This window comes from Rana temporaria, chromosome 2 (genome assembly GCF_905171775.1).
Source record: "Rana temporaria chromosome 2, aRanTem1.1, whole genome shotgun sequence".
NCBI lineage: Eukaryota > Metazoa > Chordata > Amphibia > Anura > Ranidae > Rana > Rana temporaria.
The window spans coordinates 469124786-469150717 of NC_053490.1; the positions used below are offsets into that span (position 1 = coordinate 469124786).

A 25932-nucleotide genomic window follows, 5' to 3' on the forward strand; every position below is an offset into this window, starting at 1 on the left:
GCGCATGTGTGTGCGTATTCCTTAGACGTTAGTAGCAAATTAATTTAAAAAAGGCATTGAGGTTCTAGATGAGTTATTGGACAAGACTATCTTTATGCTTCAGAGTATGACCAAGCAGGGGGCTGCAACCCGAACCAAGATGGAATGTAGCCCGGTCGGTGCTGACTCACAAAGGGCGTGGGCAGTGTACGAAGCCTCCGTGACAATATCAATGAAACAAAATCGCATAAAAAATAAGTAATCCCCTGATGTAAAGAGGTGCCTAGAATAGTAATTCTATCCCTCATAAGCCGCACTGTAGAATAACCAAAAATGGACTAGTTCTTGAGGGAACTTGTCAGTTCCTAGGAGTCTGGATCCTGTTTGTGTTCCCAATCTCAGGATGTGTGCCCAAGGCTGGGTCTCTGGGATCAGTACTTTTCACGACCTATATGGTTGCTGGTGTTCGAACTAGATCCAACGGCTAGAGCACATACAGCCTAAAACAGGCATCAGTCTAGGCACCTGGCGGATCCAGACTTCATTGTCGTAATGATGCAGTGCCTGGACGGATTCCAGTGAAGTCAGCAGAGAGTCGACTTCAGACCCCTCTCTGTTGAAATGGGTCAGAGAAGCGCAAAACGAATTGCACTCCTTTGACCCTTGGGAGAAGCCCAGCCAAACGAGCTCAGGCTGGATTTCTCCTTTAATCTATTACATCAAAACGAAAACAATATTTTATACTGAAACAGGGCTAACATACATACAGTGCATTCAAAGGGGCTTCGCTTTTTCCACATTTTGTTATGTTACAGCTATATTCCAAAATGTATTAAATGTATTATTTTCCTCAAAATTATACAATGAACACCCCATAATGACACAGTGAAAGAAGTTTGTTTGAAATCTTTGCAAATTTATAAAAAAAAAAAAAAAAAAAAAGAATCACATGTACATAAGTAGTCCCAGCCTTTGCGCAATACTTTTTTGAAGCACCTTTGACACCAATTACAGCCTCAAGTCTTTTGGAGTATGATGCTACAAGCTTAGCACATCTATTTTTGGGCAGGTTCTCCCATTCTTTGCAGGACCTATCAAGCTCCATCAGGTTGGATGGGCAGCATCAGTGCACAGCCAGATCTCTCCAGAGATGTTCAATCAAGTTCAAGTCTGGGCTTTGGCTGGACCACTCAAGGACATTCACAGAGTTGTCCCGTAGCCACTCATTTGATATCTTGGCTGTGTGCTTAGGGTTGTTGTCCTGTTGGAAGATCTAAATATCCAGAGCGCTCTGGAGAAGGTTTTCATCAAGGATGTCTCTGTACATTGCTGCATTCATCTTTCCCTCAATCCTGACTAGTTTCCCAGTCCCTGCAGCTAAAAAACATCCGCCATGCTTCACTGTAGGGATGGTATTGGCTAGGTGATGAGCTGTGAATGGTTTCCTCCAGACATGACGCTTGTCATTCAGGCTAAAGAGTTCAATCCTTGTTTCATCAGACCAGAGAATTTTGTTTCTCGTGGTCTGAGAGTCCTTCAGGTGCCTTTTGGCAAACACCAGACGGGGTGTCATGTGCCTTTTACTGAGGAGTAGCTTCCGTCTAACCACTCTACCATACAGGCCTGATTGGCCGAGGGCTACAGAGATGGTTGTTCTTCTGGAAGGTTCTCCTCTCTCCACAGAGAAATGCTGGCGCTCTGTCGGACTGACCATCGGGTTCTTGGTCCCCTCCCTCACTAGGGCCCTTCTCCCCCTCACTCAGTTTGGTTGGGCAGTCCGCTCCAGGAAGAGTCCTGGTGGTTCCAAACTTGCTCCATTTACGAATGATGGAGGCCACTGTGCTCATTGGGACCTTCAATGTGCCTCGATACAATCCTGTCTTGAGGTCTACAGACAATTCCTTGGACATCATGGCTTGGTTTGTGCTCTGACATGCATGGTTAACTGTGGAACCTTATATAGACAGGTGCATGTCTTTTCAAATCATGCCCAATCAACTGAATTTACCACATGTGGACTCCAACTTGGTGATTACAGCAGCAGGAAAAGGAAATTGTGTCACACTGGGATTGTTTTGATTGGTCAAAAGAAAGGTTGGACTATATCAAAGTCGGAGCAAAATCGTATCCTGTTCATTCAAGTCAGACGGAAGTAGGACCAATGTTGGACCGATGTTGCAGGGCAAAGTAGGCCGACAGGTGTACAACGTGCTGTACCAGTGTGAACCCTGCCTCAAGGATGATCAGTGGAAACAGGATGCACCTGAGCTAAATTTTGAGTCATTGCAGGCTGTGAATACTTATGTACATGTGATTTTTTCCTTATTTATTATTATTAAATTTGCAAAGATTTCAAACAAACGTCTTTCATGTTGTCATTATGGGGTATTGTTTGTAGACTTTGGAGGAAGTAATGAATTTAATCCATTTTGGAATAAGGCTGTAACATAACAAAATGTGGAAAAAGTGAAGCGCTGTGAAAACTTTCCGGATGCACTGTATGTCACCCTTTAGCCACAAGGTAATCCTAAAACATATTAATACCGGCAGCAAACGTACACTTGCAGACAAAATGTCTCATTACATAAGAAGTACTGCTGGTGCTACAAAGACCAAAACAAAAAGACCAAAACAGAAAAGTAGAACTAAGAATGGACAAAGGGAGGTTGATTTACTAAAGGCAGATATACTGTGCACTGCAAGTGCAATTGCTCCAGAGCTTAGTAAATGAGGTGAAGCTTCACTTTGCAATACCCAATCACACGCAAGGGAAAAAAAAAATGCTTTTAAAAAAAATCAGCAACTTCCCCTCAAATCTAGAGCAACATTACATTTGCCTTTAGTATATCAACCCCACAAAGCCAGCGTGTGTACCAGTTTGGGTGCTCAATATCTCCACCTGACATGCCCTGTGAGTGAGTTAATAAAGGATTAATACTGAAGGAATAATGCAATGAAAAACAAATGATGGTTATATATAGCACTGTACACAGTGGAACCTCCTGCTTACCAAACAAACTGACAAAGCTTTGATCAAGCTAATCAAAAGAAAAAAAGTCAGTGGAAACCTAAAAGCTTTGAAGACAAATAGATACTGTATATTTAGTAGTAACAGTGTTTCTTTATAAATCAGCTTTGGTGCTCACCACGAGTTCCCAAAAGCTTAATCATTTTAGGAAAAACACTTGTGTCCACCTGTAAAATCCTTTTTTTTTTTTTTTCTGCGCTGATTGGAGGACAATGCCCTGCCTTGTGATGCCCTGCATCATCAGATCATCAGCTATTGGGTATAGAATCACCAAGAGCAGAACGCTACGTACAACTGAAAAAAAACAAAAGACCTTCAAGGAAAGGCTTCCATCAGTGTCTAAAAACCCTTACAGTGTGGAACAATCTTAGTTACAGCAGTGAAAAAACAAAAAATAAAATAAATATGTGGAAGCTGCAAAAGCAGAGGGACAGCTACTGTGCCCTCCAATGAGCACAGAGAAGAGTATGATTAGGGATTAAAAAATATCCCTTCTTTCATTTATTGGTGGACACAACACTGCTTTAGAGCATCACCTACTGGGGCATCCCAAAGCAGTGCCACAGCGGAGCAGGCAAAAAACAATATGCAAAATAGCTTTCTCAAAAGAACATTATACTGGCCAGTCAGACTGTCGCTTGCAAAACATTATGCCGATAATTGGCATCAGCGGATGATGTCTCAATCACCTTCCAAAGCTTAGAAAACCTATGAACGGATAACCAAGTATCATGACACGTACACACGGTTGTTTTTCGGCATGGAAAAAACGAAGTTTTTCAGCATGTCCAAAAAACGAAGTTTTTCCAACTTCATCATTAAAAACGATGTTGCCCACACACCATTGTTTTTGAAAAATGAGGAACAAAGCGCGGTGACGTACAACACGTACGACGGCACTCTGAAGGGGAAGTTCTATTCGCCTTTAGGCTGCTTTTAGCCGATTCCGTGTTAGTAAAAGACGATTCGCGCTTTTTTGTCTGTTACAGCGTGATGAATGTGCTTACTCCATTATGAGAGGTAGTTTTACCAGAATGAGCGCTCCCGTCTCATAACTCGCTCCTGGGCATGCGTGGGTTAAAAACGTTGTTTTAGCCCACACACGATCATTTTTTACAACCCGAAAAACATATTTTTTTTTGTCGTTTTTCAGAAGCCAAAAAACAATGTAAAGCCCACACACAATGATTTTAAATGACGTTTTTAAAAACGTAATTTTTTTTTTGCTGAAAAACGACTGTGTACGCGGCATTAGTGCTTGATGGCAGAAAGCCCAGGATGCACTTATTGACATGGTAGAGTGCTCTGTAATTAGAAACCGTGGTTCTTGGAGCTTGATGGCATACACTTGGACAGGGGTCCTAATCCCTTGACCATGTACACAGAACTAACAACAGCTTCCACTTTCCTGTCTGTAGATTCTTTAAAAGGAAGGAAAATCCTCCACCAATGTTTTTTCCTTTTAAAAAAATAAAATAAAGGGAGAATCCACCACAGGCAGAGATGCACACTTTTTAGAAAACTTCTCCTCAAAGGGGTAACGCAGAGAAAAGTGAAGTGGAAAAGAAAATTGCTGTGACAATCAGATCCATTTAATAGGAAAAAAAAATCATCAAAAGAATAAATGGTAGAGAAAAGCCATGTCAGAACATTACACATTGTGTGTACCAAAAGTACAAGCATGTCACACGCTGCTGTGGGGAGGAAGGGTTGGGGGATATGTGGGGGAGGTTCTGGAGATGGGGATTGAGATTTCAATAGGAAGTATATCTGACCAACACCAATTCTGAAGGGGGGGGGGGGGTGTTGGAGGATTCTGACAATACTCTGCAACCATGATTGATGTGACCTAGTATGTGGGTGTATGTTTTCTTATCATTAAGTTCAGAATAATTTGAGGTTTGCTCATGTATATAAATAGGGGTGGAGGATGGGATTAAGGCTATGCTAACAGACCAAATAAAATACATTTCATCTGTCATCAAGTGTGCCTTTGGACTAATTCTCTGGACCATTCTAACCTGCAAATACCTCCAAGTAGTGTCACTTTCTGGTAGTGTCAAAGTGTACATCTCATTAAATATACAAGTCTGTGAGAAGCTTAGCCCTGAGTATTTACTTATAATAGATATGACATATAATTGCTCTGTACACCATTATTAAAAGGGTGAGGCCAAGACAGATATTTTAATTCTGAATAGCAAGTTGCAGCCCAAATAATCCAGTGGCTAAAACTACTAAAGGCGCTTTATAAGATCTCTGGACCTGCATTAACCGCTCTGCCTGTTACACCAAGTGGGCTTTGAGCCTTCCCTTAGCCTGGGTTCACACTGATATGATAAACGCTCCGACATCGGGAGCTCATGTCGTATGACGTCTGAAAATTTATGTTTTCCTATGGGAGCCGTTTTAACTGGTCCGACACAAGTTGGTCTGACATTGATCCTACTTCAGCCCATTGAATATCACTGAAGTCAGATCAAAGTCAGATCGCCATCTTGCCTGATCAGACTTTGGCATGCAACTTGTACTCAGATGATCTTGCGGGGGAACTCCACACCAAAAAAAAAAAAAAAAAAAAACGGCATGGGGTTCCCCTCTAAGAGCATACCAGGCCCTTCGGTCTGGTATGGATTTTTAGTAGGAACCCCCTACGTCAAAAAAAACGGCATGGGTGTCCCCCCACCCAAAGTCCATACCAGACCCTTATCCAAGCATGCAACCGGGCGGTCAGGAAAAGAGGGTGGGGATGAGCGAGCGCCCCCCCACCCCCTCCTAAACCGTACCAGGCCATATGCCCTCAACATGGAGGGTGGGTGCTTGTCGGGGTTCATTGTACCCCTACCCAATCACCTGAAAAAAAAGTGTCAAAAACAAAACACACTACACAGGTTTTTAAAGTAATTTATTAGGCAGCTCTGGGGGGGTCTTCTCCCTTCTCCAGCACTTCTGCGGTTCTTCACCCTCTGTCTTTGGCTGGATCTTCTCCACCATCTTCTGCTCTTTTGCCCGGTCTTCCACGTGGTCTTCTTCCCTCTGCTCTTCTTCCGATGTTCACATGACGCTCTCTCCAGCGCTAATGCCTGGTGCGCCACTACTTATATTGGCATGGGGCGGGGTCACCGGAGGCCCACCCCTTATGACGTCACCACCCATCATGCCACTGGTGGTGACATCATAAGGGGTGGGGCCGTGTGACATCACACAGTAACCCTGTCCAATGCCAATATATAGTGGCGCACTGCGCAGTAGAGCGGGAGAGAGTGTCGTGTGAACATCGGAAGAAGACAATGGAGAAGACCGGGCAAAAGAGCAGAAGATAGCAGAGGAGACCCGGTAGAAGAACCAGAGAAAAGCTGGAGAGGGGAGAAGAAGTCGGAAGAGACCCCCAAAGCTGCCTAATAAATGACCTTAAAAACCTGTGTGGTGCGTTTTGTTTTGACACTTTTTTCAGGTAAAATGGGTAGGGGTACAATGTACCCCATACTCATTCACATAGGGTGGGGCCGGCCGGCACCTGGGGTACCCCTTATTAAAAGGAGGCTTCCAGATTCTGATAAACCCCCCGCCCAGACCCCAACAACCAATGGCAGAGGTTGTCGGGAAGAGGCCATTGTCCTCAACATGGGGACAAGGTGCTTTGGCCCCAAAGCACCCACCCCCCCTCCCATGTTGAGGGCATGCGGTCTGGTGTGATTTGGGAGGGGGACGCTCGCCCCCACCCCCTTTCCCGATTGGCCGGGCTGCATGCTCGTATAAGGGTCTGGTAAGGGCCCCTTAAAATCCATACCCCACCGTGCCTGGTATGCTCTTAGAGGGGGAACCCATGCCGTTAATTTTTTTTTTTGGTGTGGAGTTCTTCCTAAAGATTCATACCAGACATAGTGCCTGGTATTGTCGGGATCGAAGTCGGATCCCTGTTCATTGAGGTCGGACTTCAAGTCGCAGGGCAAAGTCGGATCCAAAGTTGTACGACTGTCGTGTCGTACCAGTGTGAACCCGGCCTAAGGCTGGATTTCTCTCAACTAGCCCTGTGAGCTAAATTAGAAAAATTTATTGAGTTGCCTAGCCACACAGATAGAGGAATGTCAGTTTCCGGCTATTCTATTTACAGTGGATTGGATATTTGGACAGGCTCCTTTGACAAAGGTTAATTTAGTTGAGTGGGGTGTGACAACAGGACAACTGCAGCTAAAATTTCAACTGATTTAGCAGGAACCATAAAAAAATTCAAGCAGTGTATGGCCAGCTTTGAAGTTGATTCTCAGATACAATGAAATTAAGCTTAAGACAGCGGGAATGAAATCATCATTATCGCATGTCATTCGCGACTTTGGGGGTGATTTCAAAGACATCTGCGTGGGTTTCTGCACAGATGTTTATTATGGTACCCTGAAGTCGTCAAAAGTAGTACAGTAATCCCTTTTGGGAATCAGTGCAGAGCCCAAAATGCAGCATTGCACAGATTTGGACGGCACCATTGCCGGCAATAGCTGCCGATTTGACATGTCAAATCTCTGCAATGGGAACAAGGGCTAAGACCCCATTCACACCTGAGCGTTTTGTAGCTTAAAGGCTGAAGCTCCAAAATGCTGGAGGGGAAAAGATCTATTATTCTCTATGGAGATGGTTCACACCTCCACTCCAAAATGCCTAAAGCCAGAAGCTCCAAAACACCTGAAGCTCAAACAAGTTCTGGGACACTTTTTTAGGCAGATTTGGGAGTTTTACTGTGATTTTGCAGCGGTTTTTGCAGTGTTTACCGCGTTTTTGCCACGATTTTGTACAGGTCAAAAGGTCACCAATGTAAATTGGTGACCTTTTGACCTGTACAAAATCGTGGCAAAAACGCGGTAAAAACACCACAAAAACCGCTGCAAAATCGCAGTAAATTTGCGCGACTTTCTGCCTGAAAACGCTTTGCTCAGGTGTGAATGGGGCCTTAAAGCGGGGGTTCACCCTTAGAGGGCACTTTTCCCCCTTCGCTTCCTGCTCGTTATTACTAGGGGAATCGGCAATTTATTTTAAAATATGTGCAGTACTTACCCGTTTACGAGACGCATCCTCTCCGTCGCTTCCGGGTATGGGCTTCGGGAATGGGCGTTCCTTCTTGATTGACAGGTTTCCGAGAGGCTTCCGACGGTCGCATCCATCGCGTCACGATTTTCCGAAAGAAGCCGAACGTCGGTGCGCAGGCGCAGTATAGAGCCGCACCGACGTTCGGCTTCTTTCGGCTACGAGTGACGCGATGGATGCGACCGTCGGAAGCCTCTCGGAAGAATGTCAATCAAGAAGGAACGCCCGCTCCCGAAGACCCATACCCGGAAGCGACGGAAGAAGATACAGCTCGAAAACGGGTAAGTACTGCACCTATTTTAATATAAATAGCCGATTCCCCTAGACCGAACGAGCAGGAAGCTAAGGGGAGATTTTTTTTTTTTTTTTAAATGGGTGAACTCCCGCTTTAAGGATGCACAGAGGACACTACTGCAATACCTGTTAAGGAAGAAGTTTAAGTGGTTAAAACAGCTGGCATGTTTGCTTCAACAGGTAACATGTAAAGTTCTATATAGAACACAGAGAACAATAGCGAAACGCATACAAGTAAGAAAAAAAAAAAACTAGATAAAATGAGGCACTCCAGAGTTAAACTACAAGATGACCAAACATGAACCTGGAAAATCCATATTTGGCAGCATTCTTTTCAGTCTTAAAGGAAGCCGCTGCAAAGCTAAGCAAGATTTATCAAAGAGCAGCTTCCTGCTGTACTACAATGGTCTGATGACTTACACAGGAAATCTCTGAAACATTGCCAAAGAGCAAATACATGAATAAGTAATCAAACTCTTCACCCAACACCTTGGTTTATATGCATACAGCCATTTCATGCAATCTTGTGTAAAATATTTAAAGCTGAGGTGTAAACAATAAAAAAAAAAATATTAAAGTCAGCTGCTGAATTTTATTAACAGGACAGTTATCGATCTGGGGATCCAGTGCCGTCCTTATACAGGCTAGTTCTTCACTAGCCTTTGAATTCCTGACGCCAGCATCTTAATTTTGGGTAGCTGACTGTGCAACTTGCGGCTTCACAGCTGCCTGTCCACTGTGCATGTGCAAGCCACGCTGCACTTTTAAGAATGGTCCTGCTGTCTTCTGGGACTTGTGACGTGTCTCAAAAGCCTGCGGGGAGGGGGAGAGGTGAACTTCTGCTCAAATGTAGCAGAGGAGGGGGGAGGAGGTCTTAAAGCGGAACTTCTACTTTTGGATAAACATAATAGTGATTTAATAAAACATGTTTGCATTACATACATTTAGGTACCTGTCATCCCTAGGTCTCTATGCAATGCAGGCAGATCATGGCTGGTAGGAGGAGGTAGAAGGGTGCTGCACATAGCTTCCTGAAATATCACAGCACTCTGCCTGATGCAAGCAATTGACTGGCTCTTGGGTGACTTTATGCAAATATCAAACTGCCTTCATGGGTTTATATCAGTATGGAGGAGTAGGGATTCCCAGACAGCATGCATTAGTATGCTGGTAATCCATGACTGGAAAAAAATGAAATCCAATAAATAAAAGGAGTGGGTCAGTGACAGTAAAGCCTCGTACACACAAACAGATTTTATTTTATTAACTAGGGGTGCAACGGATCGTCATTGATTCGTGATCCGCACAGATCAATGACTTCGGATCGCACACACGTGATCCGTGGCGTGCCGCGGGACTGCAGAGAAAAGCGGTAAAAAACACATTGAAATTGTCTCCGCTCTGTTTGCACACAGCCCGCCTGCTCCTAACCACGCTGTGATAGACAGAATGTGTGTCCAATGCGCTGATGTGTTTTGTCTATTACAGGAGGAGTTGGGGCTGTGTGCGAGCAGGAGTGGAGACTTTAAACATATGGGCGGTGAGTTGGTTTCTAGCAGAGAATGTGCTGCTGCCGCCCGTCCGTCCATTCCCCCCACACCTCTCCCGGCTGGCTCTGCCCCCCCCCCTCCTCCCCCCAGCTGCCGAGTCTCCTGTCCTTGCTGCAAATAGCACACAGTGAGAGGGGTGAGCTGTGCTCCTACCATCTCAACTGTGAGGACTGTTTTTGGAGGTGACAGGGTTAACAAAGAGAACCTGTCACCTTCAATTGCTATGACACAGGGAATTGTTTTCTCCTGTGTGATAGCAATAAAGTTAAATGTAAAAAAAAAAATAAGAAATAATAATTCAATTAATAAAAAAATAAGTAATTAAAAAGTAAAGAAGAAGAAAAATAATATTAAAAATAAGAAAATTATACAAAAATTAAAAAAGTAAAAACGACAAGCTACAAAAAAATAAAGTGATAATATAACAAAAAAAAAAGAAGAAACAAAAAATATTTGAACTAACCGTGCCGCCCCTGCCATCCAACTGCTATTCTCCGGGGGGGGGGGTTCGGTTGGTGGGGAGGGGGTGCATTGCAGAACCTGGCCTTGGGGTGGCAGGGAAAGGAAATCCAGCCCTGCTGGCTGCCCTCTCACTTCTTCCACCCTGGCGAGGTGGCAATTTGGGGCACAGTGAGGCGGCAATTTGGGGCACAGTGCGGCGGCAATTTGGGGCACAGTGAGGCGGCAATTTTTTTTTGCTGATCCGAAAAATGATCCGATCCATGACTCCTGATCCGAGGAACGATCCGAACCGTGAGTTTTTTGATCCGTTGCACCCCTATATTAAACCCTGCGGGTTAAGCGAAAATAAAATGACAGCTCTGACAACCATCTGACATTAGTACAGCGTTCTTCACCGCTGAGCTTTTGTGTTCTGAAAGAGGGACCTCCCCCTCCCCAAGAACACTCCAATCAGCGCTCTCGGTTACTGGCTAAGAGCGCTGATTGGGAGTTGATCGGTTTTCCAGCATGCGCATTCGACAGAAGCAGACATATGGCCTATGTGTACATGGCTTAAGGAAGAAAGAGCTAGAGGATGCTACACGTCCTCCAGTCAGGAAATAAGGTGGGATCCGACTTGCTGCAGCTTCTAATGTACAATATGAGACACCAACAGTGTGCAGTAAAAATTGGAGTAAATAATTTTAGTACAGCAGAGAAGCCCATACAGCTGTGCAAGATGCAAGGCAAAGCTGGAGTTCAGCTTTAACCTGCATTATGACAGATAGCAATTCTCTCACCTTTGTGGCAGTCAATGGAGCTTGTCAGTCATAACCTTACAGCGAACAGAACATATCTGAGAAGATTGTCATGCAAAGTAAATAAACACCTCTTACAAAGCTGTAAACGTAACAGTGTAAATGCAATTGCGTATGTGGCCTTGTAAAAGTGTCTGATAACTAGATATAGGAGTCTAGTATAATAGACAGCCAGAAATAAACGGATTTAAATTCTTTAATCTATGGCACAAAAGCTCCTGAGATTTACACACGTCTCCTGGGAGAGTCACACGATCATCTCGCAATGAGGCAGGGCAAGTGTTCATCATTCGTACAGATGATGTGTTCCTACCCCCCACCACATGATCACACAGCAATCTTGGCTATCCCATAGAGCCTGCTCAAGTTGGGAAAGTTATCCAACGAAGCTCCAGGAGAAGTCATCTAAAAGTTTACTGCCAGGGCACAATATCATTCTATAATACCCTAAGCACTAACAAATGTTTACTGTCATTTCAAATCAAAAGTACGAACATCTCTACCTAGATATACACACAATATACTACCACCTGACTTTTTTTGGCAGATGGAACCATCTCACTATTAAGTGTACTTATAATTTAAAGTGGAGGTTCACCCTAAAACAATTATCCAACATTACATCCAGCATACTAACGACATGTACAGTATGCAGGTATTTTTTTTCGCCGTTCATACCGTTATATTGTTATTTTCCCCCCGGCTTCTGGGTTCTGATTCCCGCGGGACTGGGCGTTCCTATCTCAGGGTTAGATGATTGATGTTTGGTGAAAAACTTCCCACGGCGAAAAAAAAAAATATATCTGCATACTGTACATGTCGTTAGTATGCTGGATGTAATGTTAGATAATTGTTTTAGGGTGAACCTCCACTTTAAGAACAATACTGCACACAAGGAAGGAAATTCCTATATTCAGTTTGTTTATTTTTTATGTTTTTACAAAATTAAGCTACTGAACCAACTAATAGATCTGCCAAAGTAAAGCAAATTACTACAGAAACTATCCTGTTATTTACAGCGTTATTAAAAATTTCCTTTTCACTTCGAGCTGAAGTCAATGTGAAAATTCAATGCAATGTGACAACCTGGAGAGTGTTCTGTACACCCCTCGTACGTTCACCTTACAGATTTTTCTGTGACGGTGAACTTACACTTTAAAGTGGTTGTAAATCATGTTACACCACTTTTACCTGCATGTAAACCTATAACAAAGGAACCTTGGACATGTCTACTTCATGGAGTAGATATTCCGATAAAGAAATATAAAAACTCAATGACAATACACAGCAAAAAGTCTGATACCAAAAAATTGGAAAAAAGTTGAAAGTCCAAAGATAGGCGAATGGTTTGATAGAAGAGAACATGGAATATCTAAGACATTGCTACGAAGACACAAGAGAGGGGTTCTCAAAAAGATGGGAAGAGTGGAAAAAGTTTAAGTTAACGAAGAAATATGGTGAAATTAAGAGTATGTAGCGAGGCAGAATGGGGTTTAATGGGAGGGTAAAATGGAGAGAAGGGGGGGTGTAGGTTAGTGGGGGAGGGGGGAGTAGGAATAGTTAGGGGTAAATATGGTAAAGTTTATTTTCACTTGGGTGAGAAATGTGTTGCTCCTTTTTTATTATGTATGTGAAAGATCAAATTAAATAAAACAAACTTAAAAAAAAAAAACTATAACAAAGCTTACTAGATGGTACCGTGAATATCGCCTTGCACAGTTTAGGAGATATTCAGTATATGCGATGCTGTCAACGTCATCTGCGCATGAGCACTGAAAAAAAGGCGCGCTGGTGCCGTTTCTTCAGAACTCGTGCTAATTTGACACTACCAACAGACTGAAGTCTTCTCATAGCAACCCACCTGGCCCAGAGATTCATGAAAAAAAAAACAAAAAAAAACTGCAAATAACTAAAAGAAAAAAAGCATGTGGTTTTTCTACTAAAAAAACAATAATTTTCAGAGTCTTCATAACAAAATACTATTCGGTCCCATTAATCATTCAACACTCATTTCCTCCAGTATTATTCAGAAATGCTTATCCCGTTGTTCTTATATCCATTTCCTCCAAAAACACAAAATACTGAGAATTGAACAGACTACCATAACAATAAGTGTGTAGCCATGATGCCGTGCTAATTATCACAATGTTAAAGTGAAACTTCACTCTCCCAATCAAAATTGATTATATTTAATCCTCATGCTGCTATGTTTAGTAAATGGACAGATAGGTATACATAATAACTTCTTCTAAGCTTTTTTACATTTCTTCAGTTACTTCCTGGTTTCTTGCCAAGGCATATGATGTCATACATCCCAGGAATCTTGAGAGGAGGAGGGGTTTTCTCAGCTAAGCACATGCTTCTGCATGCATGCTTGAGTTAAGGGCAGATGGTTTCCAGGAAGTTAATGCTACCTTACATTGTAAACTCCTTGAGGGCAGGGACTGATGTGGATGTACAATGTATAAGTAAAGCGCTTTGAAAATTGTCAGCACTATAAAAGTACCTGAATTAAATAAATACATGAATCATCCACTCAAGATGGCCACAGCCAGAAATGCTAGAAGGTTGTTTTTCAAAGGGATTTCTCCACAAAATAAAGCATGGAGACATGGATGGATGGGGGTGCTTTAACTATTAACCCACTTCCGGACCGCCCACATACTGCGGCTGCGCGAACTGACGTACCTGTAACATGAGATACAGTGGACACGTATCCGTGGTTTCGGTGGACTCGTAACCCGCAATCGCGGTACAGTAAACAAGGAGGATCCCTGTTCTGACCAGGGTCAATACTGAGATCTGCTGTTCCTAGTGATCAGGAACAGCGATCTATGTGTTGTCCCAGTAAGCCCATCCCCCACACAGTTAGAACACACCCAGGGAACACAGTTAACCCCTTGATCGCCCCCTAGTGTCAACCCTTACCTGCCAGTGTCATTCATACATTGATTCATACATTTTAGCACTGATCACCAATAATGTCACTGGTCAGATTTGTCTCCCCCCTCCAAAAAAAAAATGCAGATTGCCGCCATTATCAGTAAAAACAATACAAAGTCCATAAAACTATCCAATAGTTTGCAGACGCTATAACGTTTGCGCAAACCAATAAATATATGCTTATTGCTATTTTCTTACCAAAAAGATGTAGCAGAATACATATTGGCCTAAACTGATGAATACATTTGTTTTTTTAATATTTATTTGGGGGGATATGTTTTCTAGCAGAAATTTTCAAATTTCCCAAAATTGTTGCTCTTTTTTTGTTTATAGCACAAAAAACAAAAATTGCAGGGGTGATCAAATACCACCAAAAGAAAGCCCTTTGTGGGAAAATAAGGACATAAATTTTGTTTGGGTACAATGTGGCATGACCGCGCAATTGACAGTTAAAGCGACACAGTGCTGTATCGCAAAAAAATGGCCTGGTCATTAAGGGGTTAAATCCTTTCGGGGGAAGTGGTTAAAAATGATATAAAGATCTGCTTTAATGTCATTTTCAATTATTTCACATTGTATAAAAGCACAAAACTGATTTTAATCACGTTTACTAGAAAGAAACCCTTCCATTTCTCGCCACTCACATGAAATCATTTCACATCTTAACCATTTCAAAAACACTCATCCAATATCAAAAGGAATAGGAAATATAATACTACATCAAAACATCATTAATAGTCAGTTCAGAACTGTCAACAGTGCAGTCAGGCCATGGGTAGAATAGATATGATAAATTGCTATGAACAGGGGCGTTGCTAGGTGGCAAGAAGACCAGGGGCTTCAGCCCGAGGTCGGCACGGGGGGGGCGTCAGAACGGTTTTGGATTCGGGGTGGTCATGGCGCAGGTTTTTTTGGCTGGGCGGTGGGGGGTAAGCTCACTTGCTGGTTGCTGCCTGGCTTACCATTGCACATCAATTTTGAACACTAAACTCACCTACCTGACACACTGACCATTACACTGACTACCTGACATACATACACCACCTACCTGACATACATACACCTACCTGACCTACACTGACCTCACCTACACTCACCAACCCTACCTGACATACATACACCTACCTGACCTACACTGACCTCACCTACACTCACCAACCCTACCTGACATACATACACCTACCTGACTTTGCATTTACATTACTGCCTGTTGGACCTAGTGGCCTTTTTACCTTTCTATCACCCAATCGCTCCTCCGCTGGCCTGATCTCTCCCGATCGATGCGTGAGCCGCCCGCCCGAGCTCCGAGTGGGGATCATCTCAGTGATGTGGCGCAGCGCCGCGGTATTGTAATGCCCGCCTTCTGGAGGTTTGGGCGCCTATGATGGACGTCACACGTCCCGCGATTAGATCAGTGGGACGTCCATCATAGGCGTTGGGCTCCAGAAGGCGGGACCAGCCTGCTATCGCACTCGGCCACAATCGGCATGCCGCGGCGGCACTCGGCAGGACTAGGCCACAATCGGCGCTCCGTGGCACTCGGGATCAGAACGATGCCGGTGCTCGGGGCCAACAATGGCTAGCTAAATGCCCGGGACTTGGGACTTTACGGGGACCCATTCGGGGCTCCAGCCCCCTAAGCCCGGGCCTAACGACGCCCCTGGCTATGAATAAAAGTGAAAATGTTACACATAGTAATCCGCTCTAATCAATCAAATGTAACAAAGAATCTGACTGTTTAACATGGTCAACAGACACACATTTCCTTCAGTTTTCATAGTACTGCTCGATTGTTCCTTCCAGCATTTGAGCGTTTTACACATACTCCTTTTACTGGTGGGCTCAGAAAGTCATTTCCATGGCTGCATATCTTCTAAAAAACCCTCAACATTCTAGTAAGCACCAAAGAAGTGTTTTCCAAAGCATTTTACATGAATTATTGACAGTTAATGTTTTCCAGAAATGTTTACACAATCACAATATAAAAGTTTGGTAAGCTCCTTTCACATTGTGATCATTCATTATATCTTTGGAACCATCTGGTAAGCCAGAAAACGTGGGTGCATTGCTGCACTAGAAAATCTTGGAATCCGGTTGCTTGTAGTAGAAAGCTGAGAATTTTCAATGGTAGTTAGCAATGTACCTGTACAACCCATTCTGTTAGCCTCTATATTTGTAACTAGAAGCAATCAAAACCATTTCGATTTATTTGACATAACAACTTACTTCAAAATGAGATGAAATTTTGCATTGTAACAAGACTGGATATCTTTGACTGAGTCTGTTGGTAATCTGAAAAAAGGATCGACACATTAAATATCCAACAATAACATTTGAATAATGATATAAGGGCATCTTAGAACTGATATTCCCCAGGAGGCTGTAGAAGAAGTTAGTTAGATATTTATATAAAAAATAAAAAGAACACACATACATTCTTTACTTGATTGCTTTTTACATACAGTGTAGAATGCAATAATAATAATAATAAAATAAAAAATAAAATGAATGGACCAAAAACCTGGATGACTGTTCAACCACCTCACCTATCCCTCAGCACTTTCTTCACTCTTTCATTGGAATTGCAGGTGGGGGATCTTCGAAATGCGTCAAAACCGAATCACCTCAAGTTCAGCACATGTGAATGATGGACCACTGATGTCATGAAGCTAAGCGTATTTCTATTCTGCTGCAATTACTTTGTAGGTTTTGAGTTTTTTTGTTTTAAAGATCTGTTAAATCACTGTTACCATAGATGTATTGACAATAGAAAACTGATGAATGGTAAGGCTAAGTTTCAACTTAACCAACACTGAACAATTTGAGTAATGTATACCGTAATCAACTAGAGACAGACTTTCAGCAAAGCTGTATTTAAAAATGCATTTCATTTTTTTTATCGGTGTCCCTTTGAGATTTTTTTATTACTTCCTGTTCAGGAGACACCATTGTTTCCCGATCAGGTGGTGAGGAGAATCTCCTCCTGTGAGAAATAACACTTGAAAGAGGTCCTCCCGCTCATCTAACTATCAAGAATTACTAAAAATGATTTGCCTGTAGTTAAAGCTGAACTATAGACAGATATAAAAAGACAAATAAACGTTCCTTGGTTAATATTTATACATGATTTAAATTCTTTTTTACATTTAATGATGCTGGTCATCAGACAGAGAACATGGCAGGAAATAAAAAAAAAAATCCTGGGACTCTAAAGTGAAGGTGGATATTACAGCAAAATACGTTTTTGTTATTTAATGGGCTATTCGATTTTTATCAGGAATCCTGCTTTAAGATTCAAGAGATATCTGGATTTTTTTTGATTTTTTTTTATAATATCTGCCCAAGGTTTAGCTTTAAGTTTCTGCTGAATTTACGGTTATGTTATTAGTAAATTCAATTCCATTTACTAAGCTACTATAATGGTAATCTCCCATGTTATGCCAATTGAGTTCCTTGATGACAACCAATGAAAGCTATAAATAATAGTCACATGCTGAAAAGACATGAAGGGTAAGTAACACCATGCATTACTATTTAGTAAACTGAGTCCATAATCCAGTGATGGCGAACCTTGGCACCCCTGATGTTTTGGAACTACATTTCCCATGATGCTCATGCACTCTGCAGTGTAATTGAGCATCATGGGAAATGTAGTTCCAAAACATCTGGGGTGCCAAGGTTCCCCATCACTGCCATAATCCAATTAATGTAGAATGTGTATGCCATAACACTGATGTTTTCCACTTTACAGAAAAATAGAATCCTAACTGAAATCTTCTTTGTGAGGGATTAGAAATGTCCCCATTGCCCCTTCAGTCCAGACCAAAAGATGTACAAGTTCACCTAATACTGCAGGTAAAGTGACTATTGTAGCGGATCCATTCGTGTATAATGGCGCTTAATGGACAGACTCAGGTCAGAAGAATACACATTTGATCCGGATAAGGGTGCTGTGATATGACAATACATTAAATTGTAAAAAAAGCATTATGTGATTAATGGCATGTGCTGGCATGGTTGTGCCTTTGGGTTTTAAAGTCTGTAAACAATCATGTGAAAAATTAAGTACACATTATGGAAATTGATTACATTTTCAACATATTTGAAAAAACAGACATTCAATCTTCATTCAAACAGTGCCTACAGATTAAGGGGATATAACTGAAAAAGAACAATAAAAAAATGTGCATTTTCAATCATTTATTAACCAAAAAAAAAAAAATGTAATGGCATATTGTGAAAAAAGTAGGTACACCCTTGGCATAAAAATCTGGCATTGCCCCCTGTAACAGAAAGGAATTCTTGCAGGCATTTAGTATAACAGACTGACATTTCTGACCACTTCCCAGTTAAAAAGTACTTCAGCTGTGATGTTTCCTTGCATGCACTGCCTGTTTCAAAATCCCCCAACAAAATATTAATGGGAATCAAATACAAGCTTTGACTAGGGCGGTCCATATTCCTCTGTTTCTTTTTGAGCAATTCCTACGGTGAATTTGATAGTGTGCCTCGGATCATTAACGCATCAAAAGACTAATTTCCAGTTTAACTTCAACTTTTGAACAGATGGCTTCACAGTCCTATAAAGCACATTTTAATGCAGAATGAATAGTGGACTTGATAACAAGCTGGCTAGGCCCTAAAGCAGTAGCAGAGCCACTCTAAACCATGGCATTTCCACGACCATGCTTCACAGTTGTTATGAGGTTCTTCTTCTGAAACACAAGGCTAGATTTAGCATTGATTTACGCCGCGTAAGTTCAAAGCTGCGCCGGCGTATCTTCTTTCTGTATTCAGAAAGCAAGATACGCTGACATTAGCCTAAGATCCGACTGGCGCAAGTCTCTTACGCCGTCGTATCTTAGGGTGCATAGGGTGCATATTTACGCTGGCCGCTAGGTGGCGCTTCCGTCTTTTTCGGTGTAGAATATGCAAATGACCTAGATACGCCGATTCACAAATTTACGTATGCCCGGCGCTATTTTTTTACGTCGTTTACGTTAGGCTTTTTCGGCGTAAGATTGCTCCTGCTATTATGAGGTCTACCCAATGTTAAGTATGGACGTCGTTCCCGCGTCGAATTTAGAATTTTTTACGTTGTTTGCGCAAGTCGTTCGCGAATAGGGCTGGACGTAATTTACGTTCACGTCGAAACCAATGACGTCCTTGCGGCGTACTTTGGAGCAATGCACACTGGGAAATTCCACGGACTGCACATGCGCAGTTCGGGAAAAACATCAATCACGTCGGGTCACCAAGAATTAACATAAAACACGCCCCCTCATCCTCATTTGAATTACGCGCGCTTACGCCGGCCCCATTTACGCTACGCTGCCGTAATTTAGGAGGCAAGTGCTTTGTGAATACAGCACTTGCCTCTCTGACTTACGGCGGCGTAGCGTAAATACGATACGCTGCGCCGCCGTAACAATGCGCGCCCCTACCTGAATCTAGCCCACAGTCTTTATTTGCAGTAAACACGTTTAGTAGTACTAAGGCTATAAAACTATTTTTGATTAATAGGTCTTCAGCACATTGTTCCAGAAGGCCTGTCCTCGTCTTAGATGTTAAATGGCAAACTGTAATCTTGCATGTACCTAAACACCCCACAATTAAATGTTGGGGCTTTTGTAGACTTCTAGTATCATATAGTCGGCTCTTGAAATTACATTTCTGGGCCAGTCAGTCCTGGACAAATTGGCAGTTACATAATTTATAAAGTAAAAAAAAAAAGTCCATTCGGTTCAACCTACATGTGTGTATCTATGTGTCATTGTTATTTTCATAGCCTTGCATTTTCTGCTTCCTGAGGAAAACGTTTTTTGAAGTTGTCAACACTCTTATACAGTACCACTTCCTTGGGGTTAAATCTTCTTTCATCTAACCTTAAATCTATGTATAAAAGAAAAACTGCGCTATTGAAAATAAGTATATAAAGCTGCAATTCACTTGATTGTTTATATGCCATTTTTTATCTACTTAAAGGGGTTGTAAAGGTTTGTTTTTTATTTTCTAAATAGGTTCCTTTAAGCTAGTGCATTGTTGGTTCACTTACCTTTTCCTTCGATTTCCCTTCTAAATTATTTTTTTCTTTGTTTTCTTTGTCTGAATTTCTCACTTCCTGTTCCTCCTCAGTAAGGTGTTCAGTACAGTGGGGATCGAAAGTTTGGGCACCCCAGGTAAAAATTTGTATTAATGTACATAACGAAGCCAAGGAAAGATGGAAAAATCTCCAAAAGGCATCAAATTACAGATTAGACATTCTTATAATATGTCAAAAAAAGTTATATTTTATTTCCATCATTTACACTTTCAAAATTACAGAAAACAAAAAAAATGGTGTCTGCAAAAGTTTGGGCACCCTGCATAATATATAGCATGCACTGCCCCCTTTGCAAAGCTGAGACCTGCCAGTGTCATGGATTGTTCTCAATCATCGTCTGGGAAGACCAGGTGATGTCAATCTCAAAGGTTTTAAATGCCCAGACTCATCTGACCTTGCCCCAACAATCAGCACCATGGGTTCTTCTAAGCAGTTGTCTAGAAAACTGAAACTGAAAATAGTTGACGCTCACAAAGCTGGAGAAGGCTATAAGAAGATAGCAAAGCGTTTTCAGATGTCAATATCCTCTGTTCGGAATGTAATTAAGAAATGGCAGTCATCAGGAACAGTGGAAGTTAAAGCAAGATCTGGAAGACCAAGAAAAATATCAGACAGAACAGCTTGCAGGATTGTGAGAAAAGCAATTCAAAACCCACGTTTGACTGCACGATCCCTCCAGAAAGATCTGGAAGACACTGGAGTTGTGGTATACTATTCCACTATAAAGAGATACTTGTACAAATATGGTCTTCATGGAAGAGTCATCAGAAGAAAACCTCTATGTCCTCACCACAAAAATCAGCATTTGAACTTTGCAAATGAACATATAGACAAGCCTGATGCATTTTGAAAACAAGTTCTGTGGACCGATGAGGTTAAAATAGAACTTTTTGGCTGGAATGAGCAAAGGTACGTTTGGAGAAGAAAAAGCACATAATTTAATGAATAGTACCTCTGTCCAACAGCATGGGGGTGGATCAATCATGCTTTGGGGTTGTATTGCAGCCAGTGGCACAGGGAACATTTCACGAGTAGAAGGAAAAATGGATTCAATAAAATTTCAGCAAATTTTGGATGGTAACTTGATGCCATCTGTGAAAAAGCTGAAGTTAAAGACAGGATGGCTTCTACAAATGGATAATGATCCTAAACACACTTCAAAATCCAAGGGGGATTACATCAAGAGGCGTAAACTGAAGGCCTTCACAATCTCCTGACCTCAACATAATTGAAAATCTATGGATAGACCTTAAAAGAGCAGTGCGTGACAGACAGCCCAGAGATCTCAAAGAACTGGAAGACTTATGTAAGGAAGAATGGGCAAAGATACCTCAAACAAGAATTGAAAGACTCTTGGCTGGCTACAAAAAGCGTTTACAAGCTGTGATACTTGCCAAAAGGGGGCAGTACAAGATAATAACTCTGCACGGTGCCCAAACTTTTGCAGACGCCATTTTTTTGTTTTCTGTCATTTTGAAAGTGTAAATGATGAAAATAAAATCTAACTTTTTTTGACATATTATAAGAATGTCTAATCTGTAATTTGATGCCTTTTGGAGATTTTTCCATCTTTACGTGGCTTCGTTATGCACAATACAAATTTTTACCTGGGGTGCCCAAACTTTCGATCCCCACTGTAAGCTGTTCTAAATGACTTTCCACCGCTCGGATGATGGTGGAAAGCTTACTGAGGAGAAACAGGAACTGAGAGATTCAAACAAAGAAAAAAAACATTTAGAAGGGAAATCGAAGGAAAGGGTAAGTGAACCAACAATGCACTAGCTTAAAGGAACCTATTTAGAAAATAAAAGACGAACCTTTACAACCCCTTAAAGTGTCCATTCAACTTTTTTTCTTCAATAAATGTATCAGGTTTACACTATATAAGCCTTTGTTTTTTTATGGGGATATCTTGGATCCTTTTAACTTCTCACTAGGGTTACCATCATTGAAATTAGGATGTCCGGTGTATGCCACAGAGACCCCAGGCTGGGTTATTAGCCACAGGCGCACAGTGATCCCCTGTAACAAGGGATCATATCATTGTGGTAAGCGGCCGTGTGTGCTCAGGTGGAGGCGCTTTTCTATCCTCACTTCCTCACGGGTGTTTTTGGATTATATGTCAATGTTAGTGATTCACCAGCACAGTTTGTATGGACTACCAGCATTTTTCTATCAACCAAAGACTTTCTGTGTTTGTTTTTCTAAGTGCCACCCCTGGGAATTTTAAAGGGTCACTAAAGGAAAAAAAATTTTTAGCTGAAATGACTGTTTACAGGGCATAGAGACATAATAGTTAACTGATTCCTTTTAAAAATGATTAAAAATGGATAAAAAAACAATCATATAATGTGCCTGCAGTGTAGTTTCGTTTTTGCTGTTGTTTGCTGGTTCTCTGATGTACAGAGAGCCACTAGAGGGCAGTGAGCCAATAGAGAGCAGTGATACTTTGTCTAAAACTCCTCAGCACCAATCCAGTTTCGTTTTACACACACCTCCTTGATTAGTGACCACCGTGAGAAATCTCCCAGTACTGTGGTTATCAGGAAACAGGCAACCAGGAAGTGTCCAGAACAGAGAGGATTTACAGCAACATCAAAGCAAAAACTAACACTGAGGACATGAAACCAGGACTGCAGCAAGGTAAAGGAAGCTATTTAGCTAAAAAAAAAAATTCCTTTAGTGACCCTTTAACTACCTTTATTGTGTGTGTTAAATGTAGAAACTGATAGTATATTTTCATTAGACACAATGTTTCCTCCTAGTGTCCTCCTATGTTTAGATTTATCACTTATTTTCTTCACTAATTAATTTGTTGGTAAGTGCACCCATACTAGCACTAGTTGGCTGGTGCTTCACAGGTTTATTTGCATCGCAGCTTTTTTCTTTTACATTAAATCTATATGTCCTTTTCAGGGACCTTAGAGTAAACAGTTAATCACAGTTACTGTCACTTTTGATATAGTAGCACATTGTATTAATATCCACTCTTAGGCCGGCCATACATAGTGCAAATTTCTTTCCTGCACCTGAGGGTTGCAGAAAAGAGATTCTTTTGATTCCCCCCCATCAACACAGACAGTGTGGATGCAGGAATCCCTCCTGCTGAGCCATTTTTTGCTGGGAGAAGACACTGATTATTGCTAGCGGCTATACCAAATCTGGCAGGCTGGTTGTACCCAAGTTAAACGATCAACTTGGTACATTCAGCCTGCCCATACACGGTTGGAATCTTGACCGGCTCCTGCTAAACCGGTCAAGATTTGAACCATCTATGGCCGGTAAGGATGAGCTCCAGCATGTTCGCAAAGCCTATGTGCAGAGCCTGCCAGGAAGTTGGCAGTGTGTTGCTATAATCACAGGCAGTGAGACATTATCCCGAGGCGTGGCTGCAGAGATCGGGAAATGTCTTACCTGACATTAGCGCAGTGCTGACTTCCTGGCGGGCTCTGCATGTGGGCTTTGCGAACACGCCAGAGCTCATCCTTAATGGCCGGCATTAAGCATGTCTTCTTCAAGAGTGCATGGCTGTAATCTATGTAAACTCCTTGTAATTCAACAGTCTTTCCTGAGGATTGGAGGCCAAAACTGAATTGCATATTCAACGTTTCGTAAGGGGGGTAAAATTATTGATTCATCTCTTGAATATATGCCCTTTTTATTGCAACGAATGTATTTCCCACACTTTGCCATCTACAGCGAGGCAGCTGCTTGAATCTATGCCACTTGAAGATAATTTTTCTTCCAATGGAATGACTAGGCATCCACAGATTTCTTTGTGGGTGCTTTATAAAGCTCTATTGATCTTGGCATGATAACACCACACATATCAATGGCAAAGAACACCAGACCCTAGATGTCTGAGGTTTGAATAAGTGAGGTTCCATCTGCATACTCTGAGGAGACTCGTCGTTCCTAACCTGGAACACCCAGTTCTAATCCCCTAGATTTTAAGTGGTTGTAAACGCTGCGGTGTACTTTTTTATCTGTCAAATTTGCATTTTTGTTCTTTTAGATCATGAAAGTGAATACACCACACCAACTATGCGTGTCATTTGTTTAAGTAGATCCCCTATATCTGTGGCCACTAATTGAATTGAAATGTATACTATGCCCATTCAAACATGTTGAAAAAGTCATCAATTTCCATGAGGTGTACTTAATTTAACACTCATTCTTTTGTATTTTCTTTTATGAAATGTCAATAAATACACTCAAGTACTGTCAGAGCTAGCAATCAACCAGCTTTGCCCCTTTGGCATGAAGTAAACATCTTACTGGTTGATAGTAGGGGCTGACAGACATTGACATGGGTCTCATTATGGTTATCACCAATTTCTCTGGCAGACAATGGGATCATTACAATAGATTTGCTACAAGGCAAAATAGAAAATATCATAAAAAATATTTTTTAACTGGTTTGATTCAACTTCCAACAGACATTAGGATGCGAAAGCGAATAAAATACAGTGTTTAAGTTTTATTCCATTTAGATTGGGTTAGCCGAATCACTTAATGATTTGATTAGAAAAAAGAAAGACTGAAAGATGGCAGTCGAAAAATATCATTAAAGATGATTTATGGTGTTGTGGATGTAAATAAACTTATCAGCCATAACATTATTACCAACAGATGAAGTGAATATTATGGAATATCTTGTTACAAAGGCATCTAAAGTGGGTGGGATATGATAGGCAGCAAAACTGGGCATCGCAGTTTGTTGCATATGGGCTGGGTAGCCGCAAATCAGTCAGAGCTGACCCGTGTCCACAGCTAAAATTTCCTACAATGGGCATGTGAGCATTAGAACTTGACCACCAAGCAATGGAAGAAGGTGGCCTGGTCTGATGAATCACATTTTATTTTACATCATGTGAATGGTCTGGTGCATGTGTGTCGCTTACCTGGGGAAGAGATGGCACCAAGATGGAGTATGGTAAGAAGATGGCAGAGTGATGCTTTGGGCAATGTTCTGCTGGGGAAGCTTGGTCCTGCCATTCATGTGGACCTTATTTTGACACATGTCACTTAGTTAAGCATTGTTGCTGGCCAAGAACACCCCTTCACTGAAACAGTATTACCTGATGGCAGTGTAATGTGCCCTGCCATTCTGTAAAAATGTTTTAAGAATGGTTTGGAGGAACACAACAAGTTTGAGGTATTTGATTCTAATTCCCCAGATATATAATCCAATCAAGCATTTGTGGGATGTGCTACAAAAACAAGTCCAATCTATGGAGGCTCCACCACGCAACTTACAGGACTCAAAGAATCTTCTACTGACAGCTTGGTGCCAGATAACACAGCATACCTTCAGAGGTCGAGGGAAGTCTATACCTCAGTGGGTCAGGGCTGTTTGGTGGCAAAAGGGGGACCTACTCAATATTAGGTGGGTGGTCATAATGTTATGGCTGTCTGGTGTATATGCATGCATTAATTCATGGTTAAATGTTATACAGACTGAAAGTATAGGTTTGGCTCCAATTTAAGAGCATGAGAGGGTCTCTGTCTATATACCTTAGTGCATAGTTCACTGTGTCTGCAGTCGATGATTTGAGTGGTGTGCTAGTCTCTTGTAGGGGCACAATGGATCTGCACATATAATTGTTATTATAACAAATCAGCAAAGTGAGTGAAAAAATAAATAAAAAATAAACTATTTGCATTGCATCCAGTAAAACAGAGATGAATTTTTAAAGG

The 25932-nt window shown here is 41.7% G+C and overlaps 1 protein-coding gene across 6 annotated transcripts in view; it reads right to left on the minus strand.

Moving 5' to 3' along the window:
- Positions 1-25932, minus strand: part of ST3GAL6 (ST3 beta-galactoside alpha-2,3-sialyltransferase 6) — a 220123-nt gene that overhangs the window by 60513 nt on the left and 133678 nt on the right. For 5 of the 6 annotated variants that reach the window (XM_040338708.1, XM_040338710.1, XM_040338709.1 and 2 more), the window contains 2 exons: positions 25750-25824; positions 16356-16421 (listed from right to left, as the gene is read on the minus strand). In XM_040338708.1, coding sequence (XP_040194642.1) covers positions 16356-16421; positions 25750-25824 — 141 coding nt within the window. The remainder of the gene's footprint in view (positions 1-16355; positions 16422-25749; positions 25825-25932) is intronic. The other variant, XM_040338707.1, reaches the window with a different exon arrangement.